At 52.9% G+C, this 18598-nt stretch overlaps 1 protein-coding gene and 2 pseudogenes across 1 annotated transcript in view; 2 read left to right on the top strand and 1 right to left on the bottom strand.

The window, feature by feature from the left end:
• ZSWIM9 (zinc finger SWIM-type containing 9) overlaps positions 1–15075 on the top strand; it is a 19131-nt gene extending 4056 nt beyond the window's left edge. Inside the window, exons 3-5 of the mRNA XM_039868607.1 lie at positions 1581–1893; positions 9303–13125; positions 14659–15075. Coding sequence (XP_039724541.1) covers positions 1581–1893; positions 9303–11378 — 2389 coding nt within the window. The 3' untranslated portion in view covers positions 11379–13125; positions 14659–15075. The remainder of the gene's footprint in view (positions 1–1580; positions 1894–9302; positions 13126–14658) is intronic.
• On the top strand, positions 2518–2633 carry LOC120607003 (uncharacterized; annotated as a pseudogene).
• Positions 15076–16100: 1025 nt separating the features above from the next.
• On the bottom strand, positions 16101–16219 carry LOC120607001 (uncharacterized; annotated as a pseudogene).
• Between the last annotated feature and the right edge of the window lie 2379 nt (positions 16220–18598).

Genomic DNA, 18598 nt, shown 5'->3' with positions numbered 1-18598 from the left:
GTTTCCTGAAAACTCACAGTGAGAATGGAAAAACGCAGATGGGATGGAGAGTTTAGAAGGCAGGACTTGGCGACGGGTGATTTTCATGGGCGAGTGGTAGGTTTGCCTAGGTGCCTGGGCTTCTTACAGTGGCGCGAGGCTTTCGCTCATCATATCCTTACTAAGCTCGTCCCAGGGGTGGTTCTAGGTGCTGGGTAAACAGACAAAAAGCTGTGCTCGCGTGGAGTTTACATCGAAAGGCGGATGGCTTTATTCTCGCGGCCGGGTGAAGAGAAATTGCAAAATGACGTGTTGAGGCCACAGCAGACGATTACGTAAGGTCCTGGGACTCCAGAGGGCACGTGCTAGTCTCTGCCAAGATGGGCAGCTTCACAGAAGAAAACGTTTAGAAAGTATAACATATATTCAGAAAAATACACACATCGTACGTGTGTAAGTTGACGAGTCTTCCCAAAATAAAATGCACATGTAACCAGCACCCAGAACAAGAGACAGAACATGTCCAGTGCCAGGATGCCCCTCAGGCCCCCCAAAGGGTTAACCACTCAAGCCCATCCCCAGCAGGGGTTAGCTTTACCCGTTGGTGAACTGTCTGTAAACGAGGATTGTGATGGTTTGTGAGATCTGCCCACATTGTTGGGGATAGGAACGTTTGGCGCATTCTTATCGTTGATTAGTATTTTATTCTAGGAATATGTCACAACTTCCTTTCCCACTCTGCTGTTATATACTGGGTAGTCTCAGGTATTCGGCTAATGCAAATGTTGCCGCTGTGAACGTTGTAGTACAGTCTCTCAGTTTTCTGCAAACGATGGTACCCATTTGACAGTCCCGACGGCGATAAACGAGAGTTCCAGTGGCTCCGCGTCCTCATCAACACTCGATGTTATCTGTGTCTTCTATCTGGCCATCCTGGTGGCGTGTCATGCATTTTCTTAAATTCGTCTTGCTTTGATGACTCATGAGTCTGAGCACCTTTTCACGTATACCGTTTTAAAACATAAGAACCTAACTTCCGTTGTTGGTGGGTGCCTAAAACCACACGGGAATGCTAAATGCCAGTTTAGGTCATAGCTGGCTACCTTTGGGGACGGAGGGAGGGAAGAGGGGACTTTGATAGGGCAGGGTTCACAGAGGGCCTCAATTTTCTATTTTGTTGTTGCTCAATCAGAAGCAGACGCAGGGTGATCTGAAATGTTGTCTGAAACTCGTTCGAGGTAAATACAATAAAACATTCATTCGCTTTAGACAGAGCCGGGGTGACGGGTACAAAATTACAGCCAACACAAAGGGCTCACCGTGTTCCAGGGACTGTTTGTAAGTGCTTTCCGTAGATCAACCCTACGAGAAAGCTGTTGCGATTATAACTCCCCCCCCCATTTTAACATACGAGGAAACTGAGGCACAGGGGCCTGAAGTGACTTGGCCGAGGTCAGACAGCTGGTGTATTCTTAGGGCCCTCCACCCTTTTCTGTGCTTGAAACCATTCTTGACTTTTTAAAATAAGTTTTAAAGAGGAGAGGGCAGGAAGAAGCGGGCAGCGGGTGGAGTGACGGCGGCCGCGGCCATTCCCCCCGCAGGCACCGTGAGGCCGGCTGCCCCGCCTTCATCATCGTCAAGCTGAGCCCGCTGCGGGACCGCCTGGTGGTGACGGAGTGCCGGCTGACACACTCGCACCCGGCCTGCCCCATCGAGTTCGCCTACTACTTCCGGCCGGGCCGCCTGCTGGCCAACACCTGCCTGCCGGTGCGCACCACCAACAAGGTGTCCAAGCAGTTCCTGGCGCCCGCCGACGTGCACCGCCTGCTCTCCTACTGCAAGGACCGCGACCGTGGTGTCATCGACGCCCTGCGTGCGCTGGAGGGGCTCTTCCGCACCGACCCTGAGGCCAAGGTGGGGTCTCGGAGGAAGCAGGCCGGGGGCGGGCCACCCGTTCACCCATCCATCCATTCATTCATTCGTCCATCCTCCCTGCTCACGCCTTCATTCATTCCTGCGTGCGTTCGTGTGGTTAGTTCCCGTTAGGGCGCGGGGGCTGCAGCCGCGGATACGCGCGTGCTCCCCGCCCCCAGAGGAGGCACCCTCCAGCACAGCGCTGCCCCGAGGGACCTTCTGCCATGACGGAGGTGGTCTGTGCTGTGGGGCGGGGGGGGTGTGCGGGTGGCCGCAGGTGGCTCTGGAGCACTTGAAATATGGCCAGTGGGCCCGAAACCCTGGATTTTTTATTTTATCTCAGTGTAACTAACCGAAGTTTAAATAGCCACTGATGGCTACGGGCCCCCACGCAGAGGTGACTGCTAGACGTAGCTCGACGTGGTGGTGGGAGAAAATAACAAGGGACGGACACATCCGCAGGTGACATCATGTCACCAGCTAAAAGAGGATCGAAAGGGACGGAAGACGCCGTTTCTATAAAAAGCGGCATTTTAGGACGTGGTTCCATAGCGTAGCGGGGAGCACACCTGCTTTACACGCAGAAGGGCCTGGGTTCGCGCCCCAGTGGAGCCACGGTCCGTGGTCTGCGGCCACGCCACCCTGAACAAGCCCGATGTCTGGTCTCGGAAGCTAAGCAGGGTCAGGCCTGGTTAGTACTCGGATGGGAGACCACCTAGGAAGACCAGGTGCTGTAGGCACAAATAATAATAAAATAAAATAAGATAAAAAACAGCAGTTTTAGAGCCGTTAAGTGTGTACAAAGGATAATAAGGGTGTCATCCGCACAAAGGGTCTTCAGAGGGGAAAGTGCCAGGCAGAGGGACCGGCCAGCACGGGGGCTCAGAGGCCAGAGGGACCGCAGGAATGCTGCCCCTCGGGAGGGCTCTTCCCGCCCCTCTGATCCAGCCTCAGGGCTGGGGCGGACGTGAAGGGAGACAGGGAGGAAGGAGAGAAGAAGGGGAGAATCCGGTGTGGCCACGCCCAGCCCCACAGCTGTGCTTTCTGCTCACGCATGGAGGAGGCCCCAGCTCAGGGTAAGTGAGGAGTGAGCCTGAGGCTGAGGCGAGAGGCCTCGAGGCCTGTCACGGGAATCGGACCCGCCACACAGGGATTCGCCTGACCAAAGCACCACGTCTGTCAGGAAGGGCCGTCTAAGCGTGTCGCCGCAAAGTGGCACATCAGGCCGGATCGCTCTCACTCTGACTTCCTTAGTCAACACAAGTCACGTGACCCCGCGGGAGGCAGAGAGGTTGAGCCCTGCCCCGTGCAGGGACGAGAGAGCCACAAGTACTTGGCAGACGGCCAGCGACAGCCACAGGCGTATACACGGCTGTTTTGCCAAGCCCTGAGCCCTGCCTGAATCTGAGGCCACATCTCCCCTGCTCTGAGTCACGCAGGCCTCTCAGCTCATTCTCAGCCTCTTTCTCCCAAAGGGAATGTTCTCTGTGCCCGGAGCCTCTTTTTACATCAGACCAGCCAGTTTCGGGCGATATGGTGACAGTCAGAAACCCGATTTTATTTATATCGCCATATGCCGAAAGCTTTATGTACATCCGCGCTGTGCCATTCACTGGCCGTGGGGCATCTTTTAAGTTGGGAGCAAGTTATTGAACTTCTCTGAGCCTCAGTTTGTTCAGCTGTAGAGTGAAGATAATAATAGATTCATAGGACTGTTGGAGTTGCTGTATAAAGATTAAGAGAGAGTGAGTGTGTGTGAGTGTGCGTGTGTGTGTAAAGAACAGTGCCCAGAAAACAGGAATGTTTTACCTATTTAGCTATGAATCTTATCCCTCGAGCTTTTCCTCGGGACGGTGTTGGGACCAAGACCGTGCTCATCACAAGCTGTGTAAGGACACGGCGGGGTGTGGGGAGGAGCGTTAGCTGGCACAGCCTCGGGTCTTCACACTTTTGGAGTCGGCCATCTGCGATCAATTAGCCCCAGTGCCACCGATCTGTGTGTCCGGGACGACAGCCACACTCGTCTAGGTCCTCGGGTGCCCTTCCTGCCTGTTCCATCTCTGCGTGCACACTGTCGTCCAGTTGGCCTCAAGCCGGCAGCCGCTGCGCCCAGCCAGAGCGATCACCCATGAAGGCCACGTGCTGTGGTAGTCAGAACCACAGACCCTGGGCCCAGGCTGCCTGGGTTCGAAGCCCAGCACGACTGCTCACTTCCCGTGGGACCCCAGGCAAGGAGCTGAGCCCCGGCTCAGGAAGGACGGTGTGTGTCGTAGGGGGTTTTCTAAGGAAGGGAAGCATTTGCGCCTCGGAACTGTGGCTGGCACAGAGAAACGGTTCGATGTGTGGTGTCCGTTTTCCTCAGCACGTTACAGGCGTGAAGTTGTCATGTTTGTTTCTCTTCATCTCTGGTTTACTGGCCGTCCCTTCCCACTCTGAGATGCCGTAGTGACCCCTCAGTGCCTGAACCAACACGTCGTATTTGCTCGGTAAATATTTTCTAGATATAGTCATTCACTTATGTATCCTCCGCCTTCATCGAAGCTCACCACCCCCCTAAAGTGTCACTCACGCATCTCCTCCCACTCCTTATTATTATTATTATTATTATTATTATTATTATTTTTAACCATTCTCAATGTCTTAGTCGTAGACCCTAGCCCTGCCACTCGTTAGCTCCATGACCTTGGGCGGTCGCTCCCCCGCCATAGTGAAGTTCCCTAAGACCTCCCTCGAGTTCAGTGAGAACTCAGCCAAGCGGTCACGCTACGGTTTATCACAGTGAAAGGATGCAGATGACAGTCAGCACAGGGAAGAGGCTCATGGGACGGGGTCTGGGCGAGACCAGGTATGAGCTTTCAGTCGTCTCTCCCAGCGGAGTCCTAGGCACAGCGCCCCGTTCTCCCAGCGACAATGCATGACAATGTGCATTAAGTATTGCCAACCAGGGAGGCCCCCCTGAGCCTCGGTGCCCAGGGTTTTTGTTTGGGTTCGGTCACGTAGACATGACCGCCTGCCTGCGTGGCTGACAGTCTCCAGCCCCTCCAGAGGTCAAGCTGATCCTATGTGGCCCAGGAAACCCAGATAAACGAAGACAAGAGCCAAACGCTTCTTTGTAATGTGCAGGGTTTGGACACCCCAGGCCTGCTGCGTTAATCCATCCATTACTCTGTATCTGGAGTCTTTCTGCCTCGGTTCCCACATCTGCAATATAAGGAAAATAATGGTCCCCTCTAAGCAGTGACCCTCAATCAGAGGGCCCCACAGCAACCTCAGTCCCATTAGCCTGTCTCTTGAGCATGCCCTCCATGCTCAGGTAATCATCATAACAGCAGCGGACGCCCAATAAACACTGCCTCTTGCCAGGCGCTGTTCTTCATGCTTCGTGCGGATCAACCCGTTTAATCCTCATCGCGATTTTACCACGTTGATGCGGTTACGCTCCCCACCTTTGCAAACGGGAGCAGCTGAGGCGCTGAGACGTTCGGACACGTTCCCTAAGTCACACAGCTGGTGTGCAAATTCACACGGCTAGTAACTAGAAGAACCTGGATCTGGATCCCACGGTCTGCCTCCAGGGTCCAGGAACTTGACTACCCAGAGCCAAGATGAAATTCACACCGGTCATGCTATTGCTCGAAGACGCTCGGCCAGTCCAACAGGGCAGGACCAGGCGGGCCCACCTCAGCCCCTTCCCTCTCCTCAAGGCCCGGCACGGAACTAGACACCTAGTAGGTGCTCGGGAAATGCCATTTAATGAACAAATGGCCGTTCATGAAAAGCTTCCCTGCCCTCTTTAGAAAGAAAACTCAACATCAGGAATCTGTTTTCCCCTTAATGGAAGTCAGCTTCTAGTTAGGCGAGCGCTCGCCAGCCCCGGCCAGGTCTCGAGGCAAATGCATTCCACTGTGTTTGCTTCCCTCCGATTCCTGACTCCCAAAGAGAAACGGGAAAGGACCTAGAGGTTATTGTGCTGAGTGAAACAAGTCAGACAGAGAAAGATAAATACCACACAATTTCACTTACATGCGGAATCGAAGGAACGAAAAGGACAAACTCATCAAAAACAGACTCACGAATGTAGAGGACAATCTGGTGACGGCCAGAGGGGAAGGGGGAGGGGCTGGGAGAGAGGGGTGAAGGGTTAAAGAAGTTCAAATTAGCAGTGGGGAGAGGGTCACGGGGATGGGAGCACGGCAGAGGGAAGGCAGTCAGCAGTAATGTAATGGCTGGGCGGAGAGAAGGAGCAATCGGCAGGATGGTTGTATGAGCTACATAAACGTCTAACCACGTACTGCAGACTTGAAACTAGTAAGAGAATAAAATTTTAAAAAGGGACTTCCTTCATACGGCAGAAACGTGTAAATCGTCTAACCCATCACACCTATTACGACTTTTCATGAGACGTGATTGACACGTCACATCAGTTTCAAGCCGACATCTGTACATACTGTGAAACGATCCCCACAGTAAGTCCAGTTAACGTCTGATGACATCTGTCTTTCCGTCGCTTCTAGACGGCGCTGTCGAGTAGAACGATCTGAGGAGACGGAGGTAAATGTTAGGTCTGCGACAGCCAGCAGAGTAGCCACCAGCCTCGTGGGGCTCCGAGCACTTGAAATACAACTCGTGCGACTGGGGGGGTTGAATTTTTATCGATTTTTAAACGTTTTAACCTAAACGTTAATAACTGCATGTGGCTAGTAGCTAACGTGTTGGACCGAGGAATTCTAGATCGAAACTTCTGCTGAGATAAGTTCAATCATAAAGCAGTAGCATAAGAATGAATGATGGTTGAAGAAATGACCATAGCGTTGTAACTAATTCAGTAGTAAGCTTACTCCGCTTTTTGGTAAAATTTATTGAATCCCAGTACTTTTTAAGCTGCTGAGTGATTTTAGCGTTAGGACGGCCATTTCCTGGTTCTCTTGGGATTCTACGAGAGTTTTTTTCTCGAGTTTTGTTTTTTTGTTTTCTTTTTGTTGTCGTTTTTTTTTCCCCCTTGAAGGCTGAGAACTGCCCAGTGCTCTCTAGCCGGTCTTGGAAGATGAGGTTGGGTCGTGGCAGGGTGGATTGAGGAGAGATCTGTGCTGTGGTCTCTGTATCCAAATCCGAGTTCTGAAGCTGTGGGTCGGCTCCAGCAGGGCCTGGCTGAAGGGGCCCTGACCATCGCCAACCTCCCTGCCCAATTAAGTGGCTTTTGCACACTGATAATGAGGCCAGGGTGGCCGAGGCAGCAAGAGGGACAGAGGAGGAGGGCCCAGGGCCCGCTCGCCCAGCCCGCAGCATGGTGTGAATTCTGCATTGTACGTACATAGTGGGGCGTGTGACAGGAAGTCCTGAGAAAGATTTTCACAGGGGAAGGGGTGATCCAGCTGGAGTTTGGGAAACACCCCTCTGGCGCCCGTGTGGGGAGCAGACAAGGGGACTCAGGTGGGGACGGGCAGCCCGGCTAGCGGGTGGCTACTATGCATAATCCAGGCGAGAGGGGCCGGTGGTGGTCAGGGGGTGGGGGTACTGGTCAGATTCCGGACTCGTTTGGAAAGTCACGGTGCGTGGTGAGCCAGTGATGGACACAGGGCGACTGAGAAGGGGCGGGCCGCGGGGGTGAGAAGCAAATGCGGCTTTGGGCGACCAGTCTCGAGGGATGCATGAGCTGTCCAGGGGCCGCGTTGCTTCAGAGGCAGTTAAGTAGGCGGGTCTGGAGCCTGGAGATACAGCATGGGGAGGTATCAGCGGAGGGGTGACGGCGGCTGTGTGGCTGGATGAGATGGCCTCGGCAGAGCCTAGAGAGGGGAAGGGGGAGGGGGCCAGGTCAGGCCCGCGGCACTGCAGCAGCGGAGGAAGCAAGCACAGGTGACTGCAGTGGAGATGCCTGGGCGGAGGGGACACCGGGCATCCTGGGGCGGCAGGAGCCAAGAGAGACCTGTGCTCCAGCAAGGGGGCAGTCACCACCCTGAGCGCTGCCCAGAGCCCAAGACAGTAATAATAGCTCGTCTGATACGTGCCAGCCATCGTTCCAAGCTTTGGGCACAGATGATCCCGTTTTAGCCTCACCGCAACCCTGTTTGATAGGCATCGTTATCCCCATTTTGCAGATGAGGAAACAGGCCAAAATGCAGGGGAAGTCACTTGCCCGAGGACTCACAGCTAGTGAGCGACAAAGCCAGCATTCACAATCAGACTGCGTTCCCGGAGCCTCCACTGCAAAGACGCCGGCTTCGCGCGTCAGCAGACGCTCACGCGTTCGCGTGCTCGTTCAGGGCGGGCTGAGCTGGTACCTGGGCCAGGTGCCATTCAAAGGATCAGGGATGCAAACGTGAACTCAACGGTGGCCTGGCGGGGCGGGGCTTACATCTCGGGGAGGGCAAAGGGGCGACAAACAGATCACATCGAGATGCGAACCGCGTCAGGGTAGTAAGCGCCATGGCTGAAGGGGCTAGAGAGCGGGATGTGTGCTCAGGACGGGCAGAGCAGGCCTTCGTGAGGACGTGGCCTTTGCGCAGAGATGAGAGTGACGGTAATAAGCACTTTGAGAGTGATTATTGTTGAATAATAGTAATATCATTTGTGCAGGCAGTAGTCTAAACGCCTTAATCGACTTCGGTCATCCAATCAGGGATAACTGTCACCATCACCATTTTACAGATGAGGTGGAGGTCAGGGAAGTTGCTAGAAGCCACTCAGCTGAGAAATGTCAGCCCAGGCAGTCTGGCCCCAGAGGCAGCTGGACCTGAAGCTCCATGTGGGAGGGAATGACTTCTTCCTGGAAGAGGAAACTGGGGAACGAGGAGGTTAAGGAGGAAACTGAGGCACAGAGAGGTTATGAAACGAGGTTAGAAAGTGTGGGGCCTGGACTCAGGCCACCCCCGCAACCTGGCTCCACGGTCTGTGCGTTTCTTACTACGCCAGTGGCTCTCACACTTGAGCCTGCGTGGGCATCTCCTGGAGCGCACGGCACGTCACTGCAGATTGCTGGGCGCCGCCCCCGGAGTTCCTGACCCAGCAGGGACTGGGCGGCCTGAGAATGTCCATTTCTGTCAAGGTCCCCGCAGGCGATGCTGATGCTCCCGGCCCAGGGCCCACACTTTGAGAACCGCTGCCCTAGACTAGACTCCTTCTCGGCGGCGCATGAAAGAATGAACACATCGTCCCGAGTAGGGAAAAGGACTCAGGCTGTCGAGTGTGCAGAAATCACACGGCTGTTTAGACGGCGGTGCCCGGATCGCAGACACGGGCGGTCGGCCTCCGGGGGCCTGCACTGCCTCCTGCCGGTCAACGGAAAAAATGCACGCCCGCTTGAATGGGTGGATTCCCATTTCCCCACGGGTCGGGGGAAAGCGAGGTCGGGGAGCTGGGGCGGGGGACGGCCCCGGCGTCCCTGACCTGCCCCCCTGCCTCCCTGCCCGCAGGTGAAGCTCGTGTTCATGGAGAACCAGGCGGTGGTGGAGACCGTGTTCTTCCTGACGTCGCGCACGCGGGCGCTGCTGCGGCGCTTCCCGCGCATGCTCCTGGTGGACCGGCTGCCGGGGCTGCAGGGCGCGCTCGACCTGCTGGCGGTGCTCTGCGTGGACGGCGCGGGCCGCGCGCGCCAGGCCGCCTGCTGCGTGGCGCGCCCGGGGACGCCGAGCCTGCTGCGCTTCGCGCTGGCCTCGCTGCTGCAGAGCGTGCCCGACGTCAAGGGCCGCGTGCGCTGCCTGACGGCGGGGCCCGAGGTGACAGCCCAGCTGCCCGCCGTGCGCCAGCTGCTGCCCGGCGCGCGCGTGCAGATCTGCCGCGCGCAGGGCCTGGAGACGCTCTTCAGCAAGGCGCAGGAGCTGGGCGGCGCGGGCCGCGAAGACCCGGGCCTGTGGCCGCGCCTGTGTCGCCTGGCTGGCGCGTCGTCACCCGCTGCCTACGCCGAGGCGCTGGCCGAGCTGCGCGCCCACGGCCCCGTCGCCTTCGTCGACTACTTCGAGCGCAACTGGGCTTCCCGCCGCGACATGTGGGTGCGCTTCCGCGCCTTCGAGGCGGCCCGCGACCTGGACGCGTGCGCGCTGGTGCGCGGCCACCGCCGGCGCCTGCTGCGCCGCCTCAGCCCGTCGCACAGCATGGCACAGTGCCTTCGCGATTTGGTGGCCATGCAGTGGGCCGATGCGTCCGGAGAGGTAGCGCCCGATGGCCCCGATGGTGGGGACCTTTGGCCGGGGGGTGAGCCTGGGAGGGAAGTCCGGGTAGAGAACGGGGACTGCGGAGGGGCCCCGAAGGAAGGGAGCGCTTGGAGAGGCGCCCAGTTGGACAAAGAGTGGGCCAGAGAACCCGAGACCAGAAACCGGGGAGGGGCGCAGTTAGAAAGTGAGAACGGGAGAGGCCTGCAGATCCGGTACTGGAGAGGGGTCCAGCTGGAGAACCGGAAGATGAGAGGGCGTGGCTGGAGGGGGGCCCCGCCAGAGGACGAGCACCTCGAAGGGCCGGACATCAGAGACTGGAGCGGGGCCGCGCCGGAAGGGGAGAGAGGCTGGGGGCTGGAGGGCTACCTCTGGCGGATGAGGGTGCTGGAGGCCGCAGAGCGGAGGACCCAGGTCGGGTGTGAGAGGCCCCGGAGCCTTGAAGGGAGCACCTGCAGCGGGGCCCAGTTGCACGATGAAAGGACCAGTGGGCTGAAAACCAGAGACCGGAAGGGGCCTCCGGTGGAAGCGGAGAAGGGAGCGGGGCTGGAGGTTAGGGACTGCAGGGGGGTCCGTTTCGAGACGCCCCTGGAGTCGGTCTCCGAGAATGGAGACCAAAGGGGTCCCCAGTGGGGAGACGAGAGGCAGAGAGAGCCAGAAATTGGAGAAGAAGGAGGACCGAGGTCGGGAGTCAAAAGAAGAAGGGACCTGGAAGATGTGGTTCTGGTCCGGCTAGGGGACACAAGGGGGACAGGCCTGGAGAATGGAGACGGAGGGGGAGCGCGGCTTAGGGGCCCCAAGACCAGAGGAGTGCGAGGGAGGGAGTGCGTGGACACGGGAGGGAGGTGTCTAGGGCTGGGGAATGGAGTCATGAGTGGCGCCCCCGTGGGAACTGTGCTTGAGGATGACCCAGAATGGCCGGTGACAAGGAGAGTGTCCCTGGCCACAGGGGACAGCCTACAGGATGGAGGTGAAGCAGACAGCCGGAAGGAACCAAGGAGGCCTCGCCGCCCCTTGGGAGAGAAGGAGGTGGACTGGGAGCCCCTGGCCAAGTTCCGAGCGGCCTGCGGGCCAGAGCTGGCAGGCCTGGTGGCCGAGGAGCTCGCTTTCGCCAGGCAGCACGGGACCCGGGGTTTCCACACGACCGGAGCCGGCTTCGCCCTGAAGGACGGCTCCTCGGACTTCTTCCTGGACGGGGCCCTGACGCGCTGCAGCTGCTCCATCCACGCCGCGCGACACCTGCCCTGCCGTCACCTGTTCGCGGCGCGCCTGCTCACCGGGGCGGCCTTGTTCCACGCGGACCTGCTCCGGGACTGCTGGGGGAGCGCCCCAGAGTCCTGACCCTCCAGCCCCTGTCCACCGCCCTCCACTGCGAGGGCGGCAGGGCAACTGTGATCCCAAAGATAGAAAGGCCGAGGCCAAGGAGGCCACCTCCTGGGTCACCCCATCTGGGCTATTTGCCCGTCTGGGTCCGAGGGAAGTTGACGGTGGTCTCTGAGGTCCTGGAGCCACAGGTGTGGAAGATGGCGGTGGCCAGCGTGGCAGCTGAGGGCTGCCTCAGAATATGAGGAAGACGTATAGACAGGAGGACAGATGAAGGAGCGGTAAGGAGGGGGAGAGAGAGAGAGGAGACAGAGACGGAGGAGGGCGGGCAAGAGTGGAGAGAGCAGAGGGAGGCAGGAGAGGAGGGGGTGGGGGAAGGGAAGAAGGAGACACAACAACGGAAGCTGTGAGCCATGGGGGGAGCAGAAAAGAGAGGGGAGCGATTTGGGTAGTCTCCAAGGGCTGGAGGCGTGATCCCCTTCCCCTTCTGACTGGCCGTCCCAGGAAGAGGCAGAGGAGGGGGAGCTGGGAGTCTTCGAACGGGCTGGGCCGGGGGCTCTCCAGCAGCGGAGGGGAGCCACCCGGACTATTGTGCTTCAAGACAGGAATAAAACGGTATCGTTCCGGTTCCCATGCTGAGTTCTTGGCTTCTGGGGAAGGGTCGGAGGCCCAGACCTGGAGGGAAATTGAGAGGGTCCTGCATTTCTTCTCTTTCAACAAGGCCTCCAGGGCTCAGATGGAACGAAGGAGCCAAAAATGAATCCATTTCCATGGCAGCTCAGGCTTCATCCCCCATGATCCTTGAACCTCTACATGCCCCAGATCTGTCCCTTCAGGCCTCTGCTCAAATGTCACCTCCTAAGTCCCATCTCTGGACCGTCTATTTAAAGAGTACCCGCGTTCTCTTTCTGGGCACTATTCTTTACAACGCTTAACCACCACCTGAAACTATATCCTGTAGTTAGCACAGTGGTTAAACTTAGAGTATGAAGCCACACTCTCGGTTCCAATCCCAGCGTTCTTACTTGCTATGTGACCTGAACGAGTGTGTGTGCCACTGGCCTAACTTTCCAATTCCCCCAAAGCATCTCAGTTACCTGTTAACATACCGTTGTCTCCAATAATCTGTATTCACCGTTTTTAGTAAGTCAATCTGCCCCCACCAAAATAGAAACTCTTTTGTTTCTGATCGCCTCTCCAGTACCTCGAACAGTGCCTGGTGCAAAGTAAGCGCTGAGTGAGAAAGATAAAAGAATGAAAACGGCAGCCTGGCTAGTAAAGCTGGTGCTTCATTATATGTCATCGTTGCTATGGTGACCATCGAATCAGCCCGAAGATTGCCAGCTTCAGTAACCTTGTTCCTAACGTCACCCGGCTCACCCATTGGCCACCTGTATCTCCGGCTGTAGCAGCCAGAAAACTACAACTCCCAGCAGGCCGAGCGCCGCCCGCGCGCTCCTGCTAAGTCGGGCGCCTGCGCAGTAGGATCTGCTGGCCTGGCGCTCCATCTGAGCGCTTAGAGCGGGCATCAGGAATGGGAGAACCTTTTGCTCGCAGAGCGTCGTAGGGACCCCTCGTCTCTCCCGGCTCTCCCGGCCGGCGGGGTCTGGGTTCCTGGGCTGCCATCTTGGAGTGAGGGGAGCGGAGGAGACCTCTCCAGTTTCCATGGCGACCGGCAGGGCCCCTAGCGCCGAGAGGATTGCTGCAGGCGGAGAAAGCCAAAGGGGGCGTTGCCATGGTAACCCTGGAGCCTAAGGGGGCGGGGGTAAGAGCAAAGGGTTTAGGGATCTCGTGGAAGGGATTGGAGTAACAGCCGGGAAAATGGGGTGCTCGTGGAGGAATGGAGAGCGTGATGGAGGAATCGGTCTGAGATAAAGGGAGTTAGGGTGATACCGGGGGAATAAGGGTGCTTTGAAGGAGCGGGAGCGCTTCGATGAATTCGTATGTGATAAGGGGATTTGGAGAGGTCTTTGGAGAAATCGGGGCGCTAGGAGGTAACGGGGATGCTTTGGGGGAAGCGGAAATGCAGTGGGGAAAATTAGAATGTTAAACGCATGCATCATTCAGAAGTTATCGGCAGAGCTCCTATTTAATGTGCCAGGCACGACTAGATCTGAGGTATATTTACAGTGGTGAGCGGACAGACCGTAACTCTGGGGAGGGGGGGTTAGGGTTGACTATAGAGGAGTTAGGTTATTATAGGAAAAGGAGGATATTGTCCCCCATGACAGAAACGGGCAATTGAGAAGAACTTGAGCTTTAAGGAGAAGTTGGAGGTTTTACAAGGGAATTGGGGCATTCTATAAGTTAATTCTGGCACTACTTTAGAAGACCAACCAAGTGCCTCTGGCAAGCCCTGAGGATTCCTTGGTGAGCAAAGTCAACATCATGGGTGAGGATGCCAGATTTAGGGGGAAAGCAACCAGTTAAATTCGAATTTCACGACGCATACTATTTTACTTATTCGTTGTTTATCTGAAATTCAAATTCGATTAGGCATCCTGTATTTTTACCTGGGAAGCCCAATTTGGCGGAATTGGGGTGTTGGGAAAGAATGGCTTATTATAGGGGTCATGGGATGTTATAGAGTCATTGGCTTGTAGGAAGCAGAGCTGGGGATGATCCGGAAAAGTGGGAGTGTTGACGCCATACTAAGATCATCACTTACTGTGCGCCTGGGGCTATGCTAAGTGCTTTTCTTTCGAAAAGCTTTTTATTCTGGAAAATTTCGAGCCTATTCGATAGTAGAGTAGAAGGTATCACCATCTCTGCTTCACCATCTCTGCTTATATAAAAAGCACCATATTGAAGCATCGCCACGCCCCAATATGGTAGCGATCGCTGTTATCGCCCCACTTTCCAGATGAGGACACTGAGGTTAAATAACTTGACCAAAATCACACACCAGAAGTGGTTTGACGCGGACCCTGCAGTCAGGCCCTGGAGTCTGCCATGTAGCACGTGAGTTCCCTTTGGGAAATTTAGAGTAGGGAGTAGGACGTGATGGGAGCGACAAGTGGGTCGCACAGAGTAAAAGGAAAAAGAGAATCAGGCTGTTTGGAGGTTGTGCAGTTGTTACGGAGTTTTTTTTTATAAAGGTGAGTGGAGCCTGCAAGGAGCACTGGGTTGTTCGGGGAGAACTGGGGAGTTATAGGAAGAGTTCGGTGTTTTGAGGTGTCGTGGGAAGTTTTCTAGGTGTGTTGTCCAATACAGTACCAGCGAGCCACATGTGGCTAAATTAGTTAAAATTAAATACAATTAAAAATTCAGTTCCTCGGTTGCACTCACATCATTTCAGGTATTCGGTGGCCCCTCTGTGTCGGATGGTGGAGACCGAGAGCATTTCCATCACCTGTCCGTCCACGCTGATGGAGAGGATGAACTGGGATGTCACAGCAAGCGTGGAATGTCCTGGTTCCTAACTGGTCCCACAGCATCTCATCACTTGACCTCACCTGCAGTGGGCTCCACCCTGTTCTCCAAAAAGGACCAGCTCGATCCAAGTCTCCGCCGAGCCGTTCTCTCCGCCTGCAATGCCCATCCAGCCCTTTGCACGCCCAGCTTTAAATGTCACGTCACCTCCAGGGAGAGGATTCCCTCGACTGCCATATTTAAAATTGCCACCATCCGCTTTCCACCACCAGCCACGGTCCCATCCCCCTGTGTTATTTCTTTCAGAAAACTGACCAGTATCTAAAATGATCTTATTCCTTGATCATTTACCTTTCAATTCTTCCCCACTAGAGGGAGACCTTGCCCTCTTCACCGCGGAAAATCACGGAGCACAGCAGTGCACCGGGCACCGAGGAGACACTGTGTGAATGACCCTGATTAAATGAATAGGGGCTCTTCAGAGTAAAAGCAATATTACGGGGTGGGGGAGGTGTTAGAGAGTCATAGGGGAGCTGGGGGGACATCGAGGAATCGATACCAGGAATTTGGGTGATAAAGAAGGAATTGGGGCACAAAGAGATAAGGAGGGACATTGGAAAATAAATGAGGGGGTGGTATTTGCAGGATTTGCTATTTGCAGGATTATTAAACTCCCAGTGCCTCTGTTTCCTCATCTATAAAATAATAGTATCATCTGATAAATTTGAGAGTTAACCGAGGTAGCACATGGGTGTGTTTCGAAGACTACCTATCATCATCAAAATAATCTCTAAAGTTAAAGCGGGAGTTGGGGATACAGAGGGTCCTGCCTCCTTGCCCCAGACAGAGGTTTTAGATTTCAGGCATGCCCATTCAGAATTACTGGACTGATAGCGATGGCTCGAAACACACTCAGGAGGGAGGTAATACAGACGGAAAGACCCCAGATAACTCTGTACGTGAACATCGGTACTTTACGACATTGTCCAGAAAATGTCTGACTCCGAAGGAGAACATGGTATCTGGTATCAACTTGAATTTGATGGTCAAGACATCGACCAATGTCGGGTGTATGAAAATCAGATCTATGGGCTTTTCCAGGCGAGACCGAGTTAAGAAGGCGTACATACATAACGTGAAGAGCAATGAGTTCCCCATGAGCCCAACACACAAATTTGAGCAATGGAGAAAAACCCCCAAATGGCATCGTTTGGAAACATTATCTTACTGATGTTTTAATTAGGTCAACCAGGTTTCAAATGAAACAAAATAGATCCTACTGTGAAGTTGTAAATAATAGAGCCTGTAGATAAATATAACGATTGACAGTCCAGTGTGAGGAGAGGGGTTTTATTTTATTTTTTCCCCCACCTACAGCACCTGGTCTTCCTAGGTGGTCTCCCATCCAAGTACTAACCCAGCCTGACCCTGCTTAGCTTCCGAGATCAGACAAGATCTGGCACGTTCAGGGTGGAATGGCCATACACAAGGAGAGTGTTTAAATGTTCAGCTCTCCTGTACGTCAGGCCGAGATGTGTCACTTCCAGAGTCTGGATTCCAGGAACTCTTGAGTACCTTAGAGTACAGAATTAGATGGATAAAGAAGGTAGGATTCAAATTTCTAAGTCAAATGGAAAAAAATAAAAAGAAATAAGTGACACCAGAAAAGGAACAGCGAATTATTCCTTAAAAAAAAAATAAATGGAATCGATACAGGTAAAGCACAAATGAACAGGTAAAGCCCTGGTATGAAAAGGGAAAAGAAAATCAAAAGTCAGTTCCTTCAAAAAATAATTAAATTAACAAACCTATGTGAGGTGGCATCACCCCCTCCCCAAAGGGATGCACAAATAATATCAGGATTAAAAAAGTTTAAGGGACAAGAGTGGAGAAGTTATAAACATTAGAACATAACATGACACAATGGTTAACTTTGCCAACAAATATGGAAATTTAGGAGATATGGGGGAAATTTTCTAGAAGACTTAATTTACCAAAAAAGAAAGAAAAAGAAAAAAAAGGAAAAGAAATAATAGAAAGGCATAAATGTGCAAGGCTCCTCATGATGAAATTGAACACTGGGCAAAAATCGTTCCTTCAGGAAATTCAAAGTATGCTTTAATGGTGACGTATGGCAAACACACCAGATACAAATAATAGCTACAGATATTCCCCAGAGATAGAAAAAAAGAAACATTCCATTAATCACATTATGAAGTTAACTTAACCTTAGTAGCAGAACACAACAAAGATAGGAAAAAGACAATTACAAGACTATTTCATGAACCCGATAAAAAACCATGTGTGCCAATATGATAAAATCGTGTCCACTCTATGTAAAAAGAATCAAGCATTTGACCAGTTATCCCAAACATGGAAGGTAAGGTTAACGTTTGCAATGTCATCTGTAAGATTATCCACACTAGTAGATTAAAGGAACAAAAATATATGATCACTTCAGTATACGCATGAGATAAAATTCAGCATATATTTATGACACAAATTTTAGTTAGGTAGCAGGAGAAAGGAATAATTTTACCCTGACTTAAACATCTATAATGACATATTAAAAGTTATTTTGAAAGCTTCTTGAGATTGGCTGAATAAAAAAAATCTATTATCACTGTAATCCCTCATGTTTTTGAATTTCCTGAGCTTTATAGTAAAAAATGGAAAATACGATTTCTAATACTGGGAAAGAAAGTAACACTATTTTTCATCATTGAAAAAATATAAATTTTAAGGGGAAACAAAAAGAATCCTTAGTTAAATTATTAGAATTATTCAAAGCAATTTTCAAAGTTAATGAGAGCAAAGTCAGTACAAAAATCATTCATAAAAATAGGTTGAACCCAGGAATATGATAAAAATCGTATAAAACCTGGAAGAGGAAACAATGTATGAATTAGGCTCAATGTGATTAACACATTTTTAAATGAAAAGGAATGTATGATAACTTGAGATAAAGGGAATTATCCATAAAAAATAGAATAATGTTGAGATAAACAAAAGCAAAGGTGACATCACCGATTAGAAAAGGGGGTGCTGAAATCAAACGAGGCAAATTATATCAAATGCAAATATCAACTTCTGCGTAGAACAAAGAAGAGACAAGGAAGAAAAACGTAAGGGGAGAAATTAGAAAATACACAGATTGCGTGGAATTTCTAAATAGTTGTCAAGAAGCTAAAAAGTCAAAATACAATGAACGAAGCGTGATACGGTTTTCAAATAAAACTGAAGACAATGCAATACTATCAGAGGAATGAAAGATATTAAAGAATGAAATGAATGAAAGAATGAAAAAAAGTTAAAGCAACAGATATGGAAGAGAAACGGCCACAGTAAAATGAGAAAGAAAGGGAAATCTGATAAAAAAAAAAAAAATTGAGGTCTCTGCGGGAAGCTTACGGCGACAATGAGAATCTTTGTACCTGCCTGTCACTCTCAAGGTTGAGTGTCCGGGAGCCTTACGAAGGACAGTCGGCTTCCCCACGACAGTGAGACCTCTTGGTAAGGGCAGGTCTGATTGGCGATGACCGTATATCAGAGACAGGATAGCGGGACTTCTCCCAACGGATTGCCTGTCACCTGCCATCTCCACGTCCTTGTTTATCTGGAATCATTTCGATGCGCCCAGAGGAGCCACAAAACACTCTCCCAGACGCATAATGACTCTTCTGGTAAAGGCATCAGGTTTATGAATCAAAGTGCAGAGGACGTTTTTCCATAGTGTAGCGGTGAGCACGGCTGCTTTACACGCAGAAGATCCTGGGTTCGCGCCCAAGCGAAGCCAGGGTCCATGGTCTACGGCCATGCCACCCTGACCAAGCCTGATGTCTGGTCTTGGAAGCTAAGCAGGGTCG

The sequence above is a fragment of the Pteropus medius genome, unplaced genomic scaffold (assembly GCF_902729225.1).
Source record: "Pteropus medius unplaced genomic scaffold, Ma_sr-lr_union100, whole genome shotgun sequence".
NCBI classification, from domain to species: Eukaryota; Metazoa; Chordata; class Mammalia; order Chiroptera; family Pteropodidae; genus Pteropus; species Pteropus medius.
Note: the sequence above shows the minus strand (reverse complement) of the source record. Positions and strands in the feature narration are given on the sequence as shown.